The sequence below is a fragment of the Myxine glutinosa genome, chromosome 1, assembly GCF_964187855.1.
Source record: "Myxine glutinosa chromosome 1, kmMyxGlut1.1, whole genome shotgun sequence".
Classification (NCBI taxonomy): domain Eukaryota; kingdom Metazoa; phylum Chordata; class Myxini; order Myxiniformes; family Myxinidae; genus Myxine; species Myxine glutinosa.
In genome coordinates this window covers 268596393-268612927 of record NC_136261.1, presented here as the reverse complement: position 1 = coordinate 268612927, position 16535 = coordinate 268596393, and the positions used below count along the sequence as shown (strand labels likewise).

The window sequence follows — 16535 nt, the reverse complement described above, 5'->3', positions numbered from 1 at the left end:
AGGGAATCCCACGACATTGTGAAAAAACTCATTTTTCTGCTTTTAACAATGTGTACAAAGCAAGTCGCTGAGGCAGGCACCATCGTGCTCGGTGGAAAGTCTGAGCTCGCTATGTGACGTGCTTGGACTCTCTCACACCCGCCACCCAAATGGTGGTCCGTACCCGAGTGAGTCTGGTTACTTTCATTGTGTATAATGAACTATGGTACCAATATCAACCGATAATTATCAATACCTTGACTGTGTAAAATGAAGGCACTAATATGAACCGAGGATGTGCTGTTAAGAAACATGATTTTTTTTTCACTCTTTCAACCAGAGCAAGAATGAAAGGCTTCCTTTTTACGGTGGGGCCTGTAAGGCAATGGCGTCTAGAACAGCACTTTGGTGTACGTTTGTGGGGACATACATATGGACAATCAGAGATGAGGATCTGGTCACCGGAAAGGGGGACAGCATTGAGTAACCATTACAGTTGCATATTTTACTAAAAGGAAATATAATAACCTTCTGTGGAATGTTTTGGGGTCCCAGTGGGTGTCGTAAGGTAGGTTCCTGGTTTCAGAAACTCCTCAATACAATTATGATATTAAATTGCGATCAACAAGGACCTTGCTCCAGAATCCGGAAGTGAACAGATGATAACGGTTTGCCGGTTTGATAATATCGCGTCACAATCGTGAATTAACATTATATTTTTATATATTAATACCATAGTATTCATTTGTGATTGGAATGATGAATGATGCTGTTTGGAATGAAAATATAGAGATATTGAGTTAAAAGCAGAATGAGGAAATGACGTAAGGTTTCCATCCGTGACATTCGCGGATTTCCCATTTGCAGTTTCGCCATTGACTGGATATAGCAACAATCAGACTGGGTACGTTTTTTGTCTAAGTCCTTCACAAACCTGCTGTCAATGCCTGACATTTGACAGACAGTGGCACAGGCATGTGGATTTTATTGGTTCATTGGTTGTCATTGGCTGTTTGTTTTTTTTTACCATAGTCATTCACTGAAGGCTGTCCATGCCTGAAGTCAAAAAAAACAAACTTACATTATTTGCTAACTGCTAACTGGTATCCCCACCCAGGTCATACCATCTTCAACAAAATATTAAACAAGCCCGGCTGCGCTGTTGTTACACTATCAGTCTTGTTTTTCTATCGTGGTATTTTTACCATGGGATTCTGCTAGTTGTAACATACCACTCAATTCAGACAATTTTAGCAAACCTCTATGACTGATGACAATTCTTATTGGGAATTTTGTTTGTACGTCGGTTTCTATTTGGCCAATGAAACAATCAGATATAATGAAATATTTGAAATATATCAGCATTTGCGTGTGAACTTCAATTATTTTTTTTTAATAGCATTGTACATTCACTGCAGTTATCAGGTCATCAAGTAATCACCATCTTAAAACACCACCACTTAATGTTTGACATTATTCCAACATGTACACTTGATGTCTGCAATGAACAAAAAGTTAAGCTCCTAAATAGTCGTAACAAGTAAAACAGATGAAAACAGCAAACATTGAGCATAGTGCTGAACAAATGCAATCGATTCAGTGCACCGTGTGATCTGCGTACTGTGTTACAGGAGCATCCGTTGTCTAAGAAACACGATCCATTGGAACTTTGTGACGACCTTCATCCTAAGAAACACAACGTACTTCCTCCTTCCGCTCATTGATGTGAACACACAGCTTGCAAACGAGGTATGGGTTCTGTGGCAAATGTGAATGGTGTTTGATTATTATTTGATTGACAAGCACATCATCTATAGCTGTCTCATTCATGCTACTATGGCACATTAAGTAAACAATGTGTTGTTGCACACATATTTAAATAATTCCAGTTTTTCATGTTGCTTGGTTGCTTTAGTGGAATTACCAACTTCAATCTGATCAACCCTCTACTAATCTACCTTGTCCTCCTGACCCACTCCCAATATAAATATTTTTGGTAGTTTTTCTAATAACATGTAAATCACTGAGCTTTCATTGGATGTAAGTAATGGGGGATCCTAAAGTCAAACAATATGTAGAATTAGAAACGAGTATGTCTGTTACAATCAAAATGGGAGTACGTCTATAAAGTACATACAATTAGAACACGAGTCCGTCTATAAATTACGAACAATTAGAACGCGAGTACGTCTATAAATTATGTACAATTGGAAAGCGAGTAGGTCTATAAAGTACATACAACTAGAATGCACGTAGGTCTATAAAGTACATACAATTAGAATGCGAGTAGGTCTATAAAGTACATACAATTAGAACGTGAGTACGTCTATAAATTACGTACAATTAGAACGTGAGTAGGTCTATAAAGTACGTAGAATTAGAATGCGAGTAGGTCTATAAAGTACGTGCAATTAGAACGTGAGTAGGTCTATAAAGTACGTACAATTAGAATGTGAGTAGGTCCATAAAGTACATACAACTAGTATGTGAGTAGGTCCATAAAGTACATACAACTAGAATGCAAGTAGGTCCATAAAGTACGTACAATTAGAACGTGAGTATGTCTATAAAGTATGTACAATTAGAATGTGAGTCGGTCCATAAAGTACGTACAATTAGAATGCGAGTAGGTCTATAAAGTACGTACAATTAGAACGTGAGTATGTCTATAAAGTATGTACAATTAGAATGCCAGTAGGTCCATAAAGTATGTACAATTAGAACGTGAGTAGGTCTATAAAGTACGTACAACTAGAATGCGAGTAGGTCTTTAAAGTACGTACAACTAGAATGCGAGTAGGTCTATAATGTACATACAATTAGAACGTGAGTAGGTCTATAAAGTACGTACAATTAGAATGCGAGTAGGTCCATAAAGTACGTACAATTAGAATGCGATTCGGTCCATAAAATACGTACAACTAGAATGTGAGTAGGTCCATAAAGTACATACAACTAGAATGCCAGTAGGTCCATAAAGTACGTACAATTAGAGCGTGAGTAGGTCTATAAAGTACGTACAATTAGAATGCGAGTAGGTCCATAATGTACGTACAATTAGAATGTGAGTAGGTCTATAAAGTACGTACAATTAGAATGCGAGTAGGTCCATAAAGTACGTACAATTATAATGCGAGTAGGTCCATAAAGTGCAGACAATTAGCATGCGAGTAGGTCCATAAAGTATGTATAATTAGAATGCGAGTAGGTCTTTAAAGTACATACCATTCTAATACCACACAAAGGTCCTGGTGTGGGTGTGCAATGACTTGATTGATTGCTCGTTGTAGTTTTTCTATGCAAGATCGAGGCTCATGAAGTAGGAAGGTGACAGAGAGTGAAATGGCAATGAAACAAGACCAAGAGACGAGTGGGGCAGTGGGTCAGTAGTTGGACACAACGATTAAGGAAATTAACGAACGGTAAAGAATAGAGAGACAGGAGAAAACAGTAACCTGCAAGTAAGCCTGATGGTTGAGGTAGGGTTAATAATGTCCGGGGCTATAAAATATCTCAGGTAACAATTGGGGATGAGTGCGGGTGCCAAGAATACGATTACGGCGAGCACGGTCTTCGCGATCACGCACCCTGACGGCTCAAAAACACCTCATCTCCACCTCGGTGCTGGATCAAGCACATTCCCGCTTTCTTCGAACGACGCGAGTGGTCAATGTGCTTGAGGACGCTGTACATGCAGCCTCGGCACACCGGCCAGGAGAAGTCTCCGACCATAGCCCAGAATGCACGTGGTTGGTCGCACATGTAGTAGCATTAGCAAGTGCGATATCCATTTGCTTGGAGCATCAAAGCCGTCATTTCACGGCTTATCATATCCCGAGGCGCGTGCGATTTGCACTTCTGGAAGAGGAAGAGACTTCCGGAAGACTCTTCTGGTCGTTCGATTTGGACTCTTCTCTTCTCGGAAGCTCTTCTGCCTTTTCCGTTATCCAGCAGAAGAGGGGTTTAGAAGAGGAAGAGGAAGAAGAGGGGGAAGAGGCCGAAGAGAAGAGGTTATACTTACGCAGCAAAACTTGCAAGTGAAAACACAATCTGGATATTTGCATCAACTTGTGATGTAGTGTCATCTTTGTCTAATTCTTCCATCATGAGCGCGAGTAATACATATTTGGCCGCCATCTTGCTTCTCTTCTGCTTGTTCGGCGCAAAGCAATCTTCTGGAAGAGGCTTCTGTCTTCGGAAGAGACCAAATCGCACGCGCCTCCAATGTGCACAGTGCACTGCGGTATCGGTAACTTCCGGTCAGACACTGAATCCGCTAATAATAAATAGGTTCAACGCAGGAGGAGACAATTAGGCGCATCAAAGTGGTTGTTTATCCATGCTCATCATTTTATATGCTGCATCAAGCAAGGAAGCAACACGTACCATCTATATAATAATAGCGTAAGGACTCGACTTTGTTATCCCTTTTACGCCGCACCCAGTGACCCGATGCCCACGGCACTAATGGATTTACGATTTACGAACCGCGCTCTTTGTTTATCACGTACAGCCATACTCGAAAAATCTGAATTAGCCGACGTTGGGGCCCAAAAGCATCCGATTAACTGCCGATACGACGCCATCTTACGACGCCATCGTATTGGCGTCTGCTGGGTGAAGGCGAAGCAAGCCGTCCACTGATTGGACAGTCGAAGGCGACAGCAAGCCGTCCACTGAGTGGACAATCCAAGAGTGGTGCTATGCCGATTCCTATTACGAATCCATTCATTTTTCAAAAGTATATCGTAGCGTTGTCATTTATGTAGATTGCAATAAATACGTTGTTCATATACGCACTCTTCGTTCTCATCTTTTTTCCTAACTCTTACTCAGACAAGCAAATCCCCTATGCCATCCATAATGGTACACTCTATCCATACACCACATCCTCCCTTCCGTGGATGTTCCACGGGTTTCGGCTAGTTTAATATTATATTGGTGTGACTCGGCCGGGGTTCGAACCACTGACCTCTCCGATTAAGAGCGGACCCTCTAACCATAACACCACCCAGTCTGATTGTATCTGACAGACGCTCATCAAACATTCACAAAACAAGATTTCAAAAACATTCGCTCAACATTTGTAGGACAATGGTTACCGTATCAGAAATTAGAAATAATGTTGTTTAAATAATATTCCAGATCAGACGGAATGATCCTCGCCTCCCACAAAATGGCGGCTATGATTTTGCGTTTGTTTCATGTTGTGCATTGTCTTGGATTGAGAGTTGAGCTCGGGAACAATTCACCAGGTGAGGCTGTGGAGGCTTATAGGATTGATGTTTTTAAAGGCAAGACAACATTAGAGACAGGTAGAGGGCTGTATTTTTTTTAATCTATGGAGACATTCTGCCCCAGTAACGCGAACCACGTTCAGTTCGCTGTACATGTGTAACATACTGTGATGTCATATCCTTTTTCTGGGTTCCACCACCTGTTGGGCGCCCCGAGGGCTTTTTCCTGTATCGGCACTTCTGGGGAATAAACCGCTGTTTGGATGCTTGCTTTGTGTCTCTGAATCCCTCGATTTGCGATGCCATCATTCATCAATCTCGTAAGGACTTTACATTGGCGACGAGGAGCTGGACTGTGCGTTCGAGCTCACGTGTGGTGTTTTATTTTCACGATGGCGGTCGCCGGGATCGGGATTTGGAGTGAATTCAATCCGAGTTCAGATGACTGGGCTGATTTTTGCGAAAGACTGGACGAGTATTTCGTTGCCAACGGAATTGATGGCGTTGATGATGCATCTCGACGTCTTGTGCTATATTGCTGACTGTGTGCGGATCTCAGACCTATAGGTTGATGAAGGATCTCCTATCGCCCGAAAAACCCCACGACAAGTCATCGCTGCACTGGTTGAGTTGATGCAGAGACACTACAAACCCAAGCAGGGGAAAATCGTGTCAAGGTACACTTTTTATACACACCAAAGAAGTGAGGACCAATCGGTGAGTGATTCTGTAGCTGATCTCAGATGTCTGGCTGAACACTGTGTGTTTGATGCAAGACGACGAGATGCTGAGAGACTTTTTTGTGATTAGAATTAACAGCGATTCAATCTTCCGTAAACTGCTCTCGGAGACAGATCCAGACCTCAAGAAGGTTATCGACATTGCCACTGCATATATGCAAGCTGATGGGAGTCTATGGGTCATCACAAGGTCAACGGCGGATGTGCACAGAGTCACAGCATACAAAGAGAATTGTCGGATTTCTCCACCTCCATCTGCTCATGAGATGTACCATCCCAAGAAGACTGGCGGCATGAGCTGCTGGCGTTGCGGTGGTGGACATGGTGCATTCCAATGTCATTATAAACAATTCACGTGCCAGGAGGGGGAATCTGCAAGCCAGATGTCCCAGGCCCACCTCTTCCACTCACCACATCGATGTCGACAATGAGAACACACAGCCCACTGATCGCATGCTTCACGTAACCAACAGCACATCAGGCGCTACCACAGTCGAAGGTGAGAATCATTCAGTTTTCTCTGTGGACACTAGGAATACTGAACCTCCGTTTGTTGTGACGGTGACAATATATCATTCCCCTGTGGGGAGATCGATACTGATGCTTCAAGATCTATCATGTGTGAAGGCATGTTCACCTCGCTGTATCTACCGGGTGGGGTTCCGGAGATCACACCTGTGTCGACTAAACTGAAGGCATACACCACATGACCAAAAGTATGTGGACGCCCGAACATCACACATCTCATTCCAAAATCATGGGCATTAATATGGAGTTGGTCCCCCCCCCCCCCCTTTGCTGCTATAACAGCATCCACTCTTCTGGGAAGGCTTTCCACTAGATGTTGGAACATTACTGCGGGGATTTGCTTCCATTCAGCCACAAGAGCATTCGAGAGTTTGGGCACTGATGTTGGGTGATTAGGCCTGGCTCGCCTTCGGCATTCCAAATCATCCCAAAGGTGCTCGATGGGGTTGAGGTCAGGGCTGTGTGCAGGCCAGTCAAGTTCTTCCACACCGATCTCGACAAACCATTTCTGTACGGACCTCGCTTTGTGCACGGGGCCATTGTCATGCTGAAACAGGAAAGGGCCTTCCCCCAAACTTTTGCCAGAAAGTTGGAAGCACACAATCATCTAGAATGTCATTGTGTACTGGAGCATTAAGATTTCTCTTCACTGGAACTAAGGGGCTGTTGTGGCTTCTTTCTGGACACCTTTCTTAGCAAAACTCAGTCAGACTCAGCGAGACTCACTCAGTTTAAATCGAGATTTATATCCGTTTTGCGGAGAGGACTTTACACAAAATACAGACAAGATACGACGCGTCGTTCGGTTGAAGACTTCTCTCCTCGCAGCCTTGGAGGGTCCTGTTATATACAAAACGCATTTCCTCTGATCTACAATGGTTGGAATTCTGGGGTCACTTAGAGCCAGCCTTTCTGGCACCAACCTCCATATGTTTATCATTACGGAGGACATGAAGACTGATAAGGTCCCTCCCCGAGTCCCACTAATGAAGGGGTACATTCCAACTCCGAGCTGAATCAGCATTCTCCCCTCCGTTCACATCCTTGGAGGTCAATGGGTCATTTCACAGATGGTCGGCTGCTTGCTTCAGGTTCTTTGCACATTTCCTTGCATGCTTTAAGAACAAGATTCACATTAAAGTACAATTTAACTAATATTTATAAATTGTATTATAAATATGATTTATATATTTATCTATAATTCACAGGGCCTAGCCCAAATCATGAAAAACAGCCCCAGAGCATTATTCCTCCTCCACCAAACTTTACAATTGGCACTATGCATTCTGGCAGGTAGCGTTCTCCTCGCATCTGCCAAACCCAGATTTGTCTGTCGGACTACCAGATGGTGAAGCATGATTCATCTCATCACTCCAGAGAAAGCATTTCCACTGCTCCAGAGTCCAATGGTGGCAAGCTTTACACCACTCCAGCCGACGCTTGGCCTTGCGCATAGTGATCTTAGGCTTGTGTGCGGCTGCTCGGCCATGGAAACCCATTTAATAAAGCTCCCGACGAACAGTTGTTGTGCTGACATTGCTTCCAGAGGCAGTTTGGAACTTGGTAGTGAGTGTTGCAACCGAGTACAGATGATATTTACACGCTTCAGCACTCGGCGGTCCCGTTCTGTGACCTTGTGTGGCCTATCACTTCGCGGCTAAGCTGTTGTTGCTCCTAGGCATTTCCAGTTCACAATAACAGCACTTAAAGTTGACCGGTGCAGCTCTCGCAGGGCAGAAATTTGACGAACAGACTTCTTGGAAAGGTGGCATGCTATGACGGTGCCACGTTGAAAGTCACTGAACTCTTCAGTATGGCCCATTCTACTGCCAATGTTTGTCTATGGAGATTGCATGGCTGTGTGCTTGATTATATATACCTGTCAGCAACGGTTGTGGCTGAAATAGCCGAATCCACTAATTAGAAGGGGTGTCCGCATACCTTTGGTCATTTAGTGTATACCAGTGAAATTGTTCCTGTAATTGGCACAGCCATTGTGTCCGTTGAGTACGATGGTGCGTTCCACGCGTTACCGTTGCTTGTCACAAAGGGCAAGGCTCCAGCTTTGTTTGGCAGAGACTGCTTAAAGGTCATCAGACTCAACTGGCATAAAGTGAACCATGTGTCCACCAGTACTGGATGCGCATCGATTGTCGACAAGTATCTTGATCTATTTCGTGATGGTGTGGGCACTTTTAAAGGCACCAAGGTTAAGATTTATGTGGATGCCGAGGCTTTTTTTTTTTTTTTTTAATACTGAATCGAGGCTCGTGAAAGAGCTAACATTTATTTCACAAACAAATGAACCAGAAAAAAAAACAAAATATATAAAAAGAGGGAGCGGAAGACAAGATGGGGAGAGAGGGGGAAGCACACAAACACAACATTTGAGAGCAGGGAGAAGTGTGGGAGGGAGAGGGCTTGGGGGGAGGAGGCGTGGGAAGGGGGGTTTGGGGGGGGGGGAGAGGTATAAAACACAAGGGGACCAAAGACTTCCAGGACAGAAGTTGGTATTTCAAAAAAAAAAAAAGTGTAGGATTTTGGGTGAAATTAGCGGGGGTAGAAAAGATCAAGGTTTTGGATGGGGGAAGATAAGAGATGGTGTTGAACAGCTGTTTTAAAGACCCGGAGGGTGGAGTGGGATTGAAGAGAGTGAGGGAGTTTGTTCCAGAGGTGGGAGAAAAGAGGAATGAAGGAGTGAAGGTGAGCAGAAAGTCTTGATTTTGGCAGTTTAACCATAAGAGGGTTGCAGGCAGATCTTGTGCGACCTGTAGGAATATTTGGGGGACAGAGCCCAGAGAGAGCTGGGGGGGGGGGGCAAGGCCAGAGAGGAGTCGGTAGAAGACGGAAATACCACCAACCTGCCTGCGGTGAGTGAGTGAAAGGCCCTTGGAGTTAGCTTCATCGCGGGAGATTCCAATGATTCTGAACGCTTTGGTTTCAACAGCGTGAAGACGAGCTAGGTGTGAGGCAGGAGCACCAGACCAGAGGGGAGAACAGTATTCCATAGAGCTGCGGATGAAAGCCTTGTAAGTGGTGAGGAGCTCAGGTGTACCAAGGAAGGACTTCGCACGACGGAGGATGCCCAGTCGGCGACTGCCTTTGGAGGCCAGATTTGAAATGTGGTTTTCCCAGGAAGATCATGGCAGATAGTGAGACCCAAAAGCTTGAGTGACAGAACTTCTTGGAGAGGATTATTCAGAAAGTGGATGGGAGGGTTGTCCAGTCGGTCTTTTCGGAGAGACATCGTAAGAGTGTGAGATTTGTCAGGATTGAAAGACATGTTCCACTTGTTTGCCCAGTCTGTGATTTTGTCCAGGTCTGCAGAGAGTGAGGAGGCTGCAGACTGCCGATCTGAGGGATGAGGAATGGAGCGACAGAGAGTAGAGTCGTCAGCAAAGAGATAGAGAGGATTTTCAAGAGAGTCAGAGAGATCATTGATGAAGACCAGAAAAAGCACAGGGCCCAGAACACTGCCTTGGGGAACTCCAGCCTGAACAGGAAGAGGAGATGAGAGAAACCCATTCAGGGCCACACGTTGACTACGACTAGAGAGGAAGTACGCCAGCCATGCGTGGAGATTTCCATGGATACCAAAGGAGGAGAGTTTGGTGAGCAGAGCGGGGTGCCAGACCGTATCGAAGGCATGTGAAATGTCAAGGGAGACGGCTCTAATTTCCTGTTTGGCGTTGAGGACCTCCATCCATTGTTGAGAAAGCAGAAGCAGCATGTCCAGAGTAGAGTGACCAGGTCTGAAACCAAATTGATGGTCAGAGATCAAGCCATTGGAGAAGAGGAAAGATTTCATATCTGAAGCAATGATGGATTCCATGACTTTGCTGATAATTGGGAGAAGGCTGATTGGTCTGTAGTTGCTAGGATCTGTTTTTGCACCTATTTTCTTGGCCTATTTGGCCTATTTGGGCCTATTTGGCCCAAACCTATTTTCCATATGATGCGAGCAAAAATTGAGCAGGAGCTCGATCGTCTTCTGGATGAAGGAATCATCGCCCCAGTTGAATACTCCGACTGGGCTGCTCCAGTTGTCGCCATGCTTAAAGCTGATGGGAGCTTATGTATCAGTGTGGACTACAATACTACCATAAATCGTCATTCAAAACTAGATGGATATCCTCTGCCCAAGAACAAGGACCTGTTCACGGCTCTCATGGAAGGTGAGACATTTACAAGGTTGGACCTGACATGCTTCTGCACAAATGGAACTTTCAGACGAATCTAAAACTTTCACGTGTATCAATATACACCGTGGACTTTTCATGTGCAATTGATGCTCTTTTGGCAATCGGTGCGCAGCGCCCATTTTCCAGCGAAAAATGGAGAACTTATTAAGAACCGTACCCAACATGGTTGTGTTTCAGGATGATGTATTGGTGACCGGTCGGTCAGCCCAGGAACACCTCCAGAACCTGAATGAAGAGCTAAGCCGTCTCTCCAGTGCAGGCCTTCATCTCCGTCATGAGAAATGTGTCTTGATGGCCCCTGAGGTTGAGTACTTGGGTCATCGCATCACGCAGAAAGGCATTTTGCCCTCACCAGGTAAAGTGGAAGCTATCAAGAATGCACTCGCTCCCACCAATGTGTCTGAGCTTAGGGCTTTTCTCAGAATGTTAACTTACTTTGGTAATTTCCTACAAAACCTGAGTACTGTCTTGGAACCGTTGCACATTTTGTTGCGCAAATTCGTTCATTGAAAATGTGGTTCTGCTCAAGAGAAGACTTTCAGGGATGCAAAAACCCTGTTATGTAGGTCACCATTGCTTGTACATTACGACCCTACGAAAGAGCTCACTTTGAGCTGTGACAGTTCAACTTACGGAGTAGGTTGTGCACTATTGCAAAACAACGATGCTGGTCTTTTGCAACCTGTTGCAAATGCATTGAGGAAACTGTCAAGTACGGAACGTCGGTATGGGCAGGTTGAGCGCGAGGCACTTTCTTGCATTTTTGGAGTAGGCAAAAAGGCACCAGTACCTTTATGGCCGACATTTCATATTGGAAAGTGATCACAAACCCTTCCTCGGTCTGTTGGGGGAGGATATGACATCACAGTATGTTACAACAGGTCTTCACCAATGGATTTGTGGGTACCTGGGGCAAGGTTGCCACCATCTTGTATCCCATGTGAAAAGTGTGGTATTAGCCGAACATGCTGCATCGGAGCAAGAGGGCTTTGGTGTGCGCCTTCACAAAGCAATATTATTTAATTCAAACCTTTTTGATAAATCTCTGAACTTTGTCTTTTCTCGTTGCCGGTTGATCGGATCAAATGGCCGCGAGGTACTCACAATCGCGTCTAAGATGTCTATATCCTGGGTTTGAATCCCGACCCAGCTATAAACTGTCATCCCTGTGGTTCACGGCATTGGTTCGTGGACTTCAAAGATCCCATGGTGTCTTTTCCGAACAGTAGGCGAGCTATTACAGGCACCCTGAACAAATTCTTACCCGAACATACACGGGGCACTGCATCAGCGGCACAACCGCGCTCCCAGCAATGATGCAAGCCAGCAACTGCAGGCTGCACACGGAATTAATGAATTAATGATTCTTGGTCCTCAAATTAAACGCACCAGAAGGTGTTTTGTACTCGACGGATAGCTTTCGTGGAATGTTTAGACTTGTTCAAAGTAAAGACCGGACTCTTTTTTTTCTTAAATAGCGCTCATTGACAAAACAACTAGCTGGGACCCCCCTCAGGACTTTCCCCACACCCTTTTCCCCTTTTTGGCGGTGTATAGGCAACGCAGCGCTGCCTTGCATGCTCCCTGAAGTTTATGTTTAGCAATGTAAAGTTAGGGCATGGCGATTGTGAATATGACAGGTTCAACGATGTGTTCACCATGAACTGCATGAAGTTCAAAATACCGATGGGCAGGGTCAGCCTTCCTACTAATGACGTCGTTATGGGTGGTGTTGCTCCAGCTGTACAACCAATGGGCGTAAAGAGAGAAACAGACGGACAGAACGCTTCCGCTACTTTAATATATCGATGAACCATTTTCAAACATATTTAGGGCACAGGCGTACATGTTGACACGTACAGTGCATTCAGAAAGTATTCAGACCCCTTCACCTTTTTTACATTTTGTTATGTTGCAGCCTTATGCTGAAATCGTTTAAATTCCTTTTTTCCCTCATCAATCTACACTCAATACCCCATAATGACAAAGAGAAAACAGGATTTTAGAAAGTTTTGCGAATTTATTAAAAAGAAAATCTGAAATATCACATTGACATAAGTATTCAGACCCTTTGCTATGACACTTGAAATTTAGCTCAGGTGCCTCCCATTTCTCTTGATCATCTTTGAGATGTTTCTACACCTTGATTGGAGTCCACCTGTGGTAAATTCAATTGATTGTACATGATTCGGAAAGGCACACACCTGTCTATATAAGGTCTCACAGCTGACAATGCATATCAGAGCAAAAACCAAGCCATGAGGTCGAAGGAACTGCCTGCAGAGCTCAGAGACAGGATTGTGTCGAGGCGCAGATCTGGGGAAGCCCACAAAAAAATCTCTGCTGCATTGAAGGTTCCCAAGAGCACAGCGGCCTCCATAATTCTTAAATGGAAGAAGTTTGGAACAACCAGGACTCTTCCTAGAGCTGGCCGCCCGGCCAAACTGAGCAATCGGGGGAGAAGGGCCTTCGTAAGAGAGGTGACCAAGAACCCGATGGTCACTCTGGCTGAGCTCCAGAGATCCTGTGTGGAGATGGGAGAAACTTCCAGAAGGACAACCATCACTGCAACACTCCACCGATCTGGGCTTTATGGCAGAGTGGCCAGACGGAAGCCAAACAGTTCAATCTTGGTTTCATCAGACCACAGAATCTTGTTTCTCACAGTCTGAGAGTCCTTTAGGTGTTTTTTTTGCAAACTCCAAGCGGGCTTTCATGTGTCTTTAACAGAGTAGAGGCTTCTGTCTGGTCACTCTGCCATAAAGCCCAGATCGATGGCCATTGGCTCCCTATGGAAGCTCTTCCGCCCTTTGTCAGGTGTTCTTTTTGGTCCTGGCAAGTGTCACAGTCACCCTCCCCACTAGCAAAGCCAGTAAGGGGTGTCAGTTTAGTCGCCGACAACCCGACCATGCGGCAGGTAGCACTGGGTTACACGTTACCAGTGGCAGTCCCAAAAGACTCAAGGGTGGTGATAATAGGCCTCAAGCTGACACCGTGTATCGTTCAATCCCGTTCCGAGGTCAGAGAGACTAAAAAATAATCACTGGTAATCTGAGTACGTGCCGAGTTGTAGCACATACAAAAAGTTTAACTAACAGATCCTGCCAGTTTGAAAGTTTTCCACGCGTTTATGTCGCACTACTTTGTCTTGCATCGAAGGCACTCATTTTGAATCTAGGCCTATCAGAACACTTGCTTGGGTCACATGACATACAAAATGGCGGCGCCCATGTCACGCTGAATGTTTAGTCATGGCCTCGGGAAAATCGCGTTTAAAGTGCTTCATGCACTTTGAACACGTCGTGAATGACATAACTTCGTCGTTTACGCCTCTTAGATGGAGTAAATATCGTGAATGCCTGCAGACGTGGCTGCAATTGGACGGTGTGTCACAATCTTGCCAACAGACACCAGCATCTGGTCAACGTCGAGTTCACCAACACCTCCACGAGTCTAGGATCTACTTCCATGAGTCTAGGATCTACCTCCACGAGTCTAGGATCTACCTCCACGGGTCTAGGATCTACCTCCACAAGTCTAGGATCTACCTCCACGAGTCGAGGATCTACCTCCACGAGTCTAGGATACACCTCCACGAGTCTAGGATCTACCTCCACGAGTCTAGGATCTACCTCCATGAGTCTAGGATACACCTCCATGAGTCTAGGATACACCTCCACGAGTCTAGGATACACCTCCACGAGTCTAGGATACACCTCCACGAGTCTACGATCTACCTCCACGAGTCTAGGATACACCTCCACGAGTCTAGGATCTACCTCCACGAGTCTACGATCTACCTCCACGAGTCTAGGATCTACCTCCACGAGTCTAGGATACACCTCCACGAGTCTAGGATCTACCTCCACGAGTCTAGGATCTACCTCCACGAGTCTAGGATCTACCTCCACGAGTCTAGGATCTACCTCCACGAGTCTAGGATCTACCTCCACGAGTCTAGGATCTACCTCCACGAGTCTAGGATACACCTCCACGAGTCTAGGATACACCTCCACGAGTCTAGGATACACCTCCACGAGTCTAGGATACACCTCCACGAGTCTACGATCTACCTCCACGAGTCTAGGATACACCTCCACGAGTCTAGGATCTACCTCCACGAGTCTACGATCTACCTCCACGAGTCTAGGATCTACCTCCACGAGTCTAGGATACACCTCCACGAGTCTAGGATCTACCTCCACGAGTCTAGGATCTACCTCCACGAGTCTAGGATCTACCTCCACGAGTCTAGGATCTACCTCCACGAGTCTAGGATACACCTCCACGAGTCTAGGATACACCTCCACGAGTCTAGGATCTACCTCCACGAGTCTAGGATCTACCTCCACGAGTCTAGGATACACCTCCACGAGTCTAGGATACACCTCCACGAGTCTAGGATACACCTCCACGAGTCTAGGATACACCTCCACGAGTCTACGATCTACCTCCACGAGTCTAGGATACACCTCCACGAGTCTAGGATCTACCTCCACGAGTCTAGGATCTACCTCCACGAGTCTAGGATCTACCTCCACGAGTCTAGGATACACCTCCACGAGTCTAGGATCTACCTCCACGAGTCTAGGATCTACCTCCACGAGTCTAGGATCTACCTACACTGCTAATTATACCCCAAGTTATTGTGCAGGGTGGGACGAAACGAGCTATGTTGTACAATGTCTGCATCGGTGGGTGATATTGGATATGCGTCCGCCTGTGTTCGATGTCAACCCACTGTTTACGTTTGATCTCGATTAAAGGTCACATGACAGAGATAAAACCTCAGATGTTTCAAACTCGAGTGATGATCTGCAAAAATATTTTCAAAGGGCACATGTCCTGTTACACCCAAAAATTTAATCTGTCCATCTTTGCACAGCAGGCCATTGTGGTGTCAAATTTGGTTGTTGTTGTATCACTTCGGACAGTTCTCTCGAACAAGCCCGTGACACAAAGACAGCGGATCGATCTCCCAGAAACGACCCAAAGATCTCTCACATCTAGGATGGTGTGATCCACCTTCACGAAGTCAGGGCCACGTCAGAGTTGGAGAAAGAGAGAAACAGGGACAAGAGGGAGAGGGACGGTCCATGGGGACCAATCGGCACTCTGACCCTAATAAAGCGCTGACCTGACGAATCCTGGCAGCAGGACAGAATGGGGAAGATTTTGTCCCCGAATTGCATTGGGGGGAGGAGGGGGAAGGGTTCGACCACCATAAAGAAGCATCCGCGATATTTACTGTCAAGTTTGATTGAAATCCCTTCTCTCGTCCACAAGTTGTTGTGGTAACCAAGATTTTAAATGAAAGGTCACACGACCATGGTCCCTTTGACCTTTTCAACCCAAAATCGAACCAGTTCATCTTTGCATTACAGTTCATACCAATTTTGTTATCATATCAATTATTACAGTTCATACCAATAAGCCAATCCCATAAGCGGTTATTCTGGAAACGAAAGTCTGGTACAGACCGACAACCGGACGGACAACCGTCCTGCGGAGGCATAAAAACGTGCACTGTATACTAATTTTAATAATAAAATACTCACGATCACCTTGCTGTTCTACCTGAGCTAAATAATTGCTGATTAATTCTACCTGAGATTTTTCAAGTATATTGCTTGATCTTGTGCGTTATTCTGTCTGTTTGTCTGTCTGTCTGTTTTTCTGTCTGTCTGTTTGTCTGTCTGTCTGTCTGTCTGTTTGTCTGTCTGTCTGTCTGTCTGTCTGTCAGTCAGGCGCCTACAGGTCACAATTTTCAACCGATCTTAACGAAATTTCACCAAATGGTAGAGTTGATCATAAGCAAGAAGCTTATTGTTTTTGGGATCAAAAGGTCA

At 45.3% G+C, this 16535-nt stretch overlaps 1 protein-coding gene across 1 annotated transcript in view; it reads left to right on the top strand.

Moving 5' to 3' along the window:
* LOC137439711 (corticotropin-releasing factor receptor 2-like) overlaps positions 1 to 16535 on the top strand; it is a 318876-nt gene that overhangs the window by 87190 nt on the left and 215151 nt on the right. The window contains exon 6 of the mRNA XM_078786781.1: positions 1611 to 1728. Within this exon, the coding sequence (XP_078642907.1) occupies positions 1611 to 1728 (118 nt within the window). The remainder of the gene's footprint in view (positions 1 to 1610; positions 1729 to 16535) is intronic.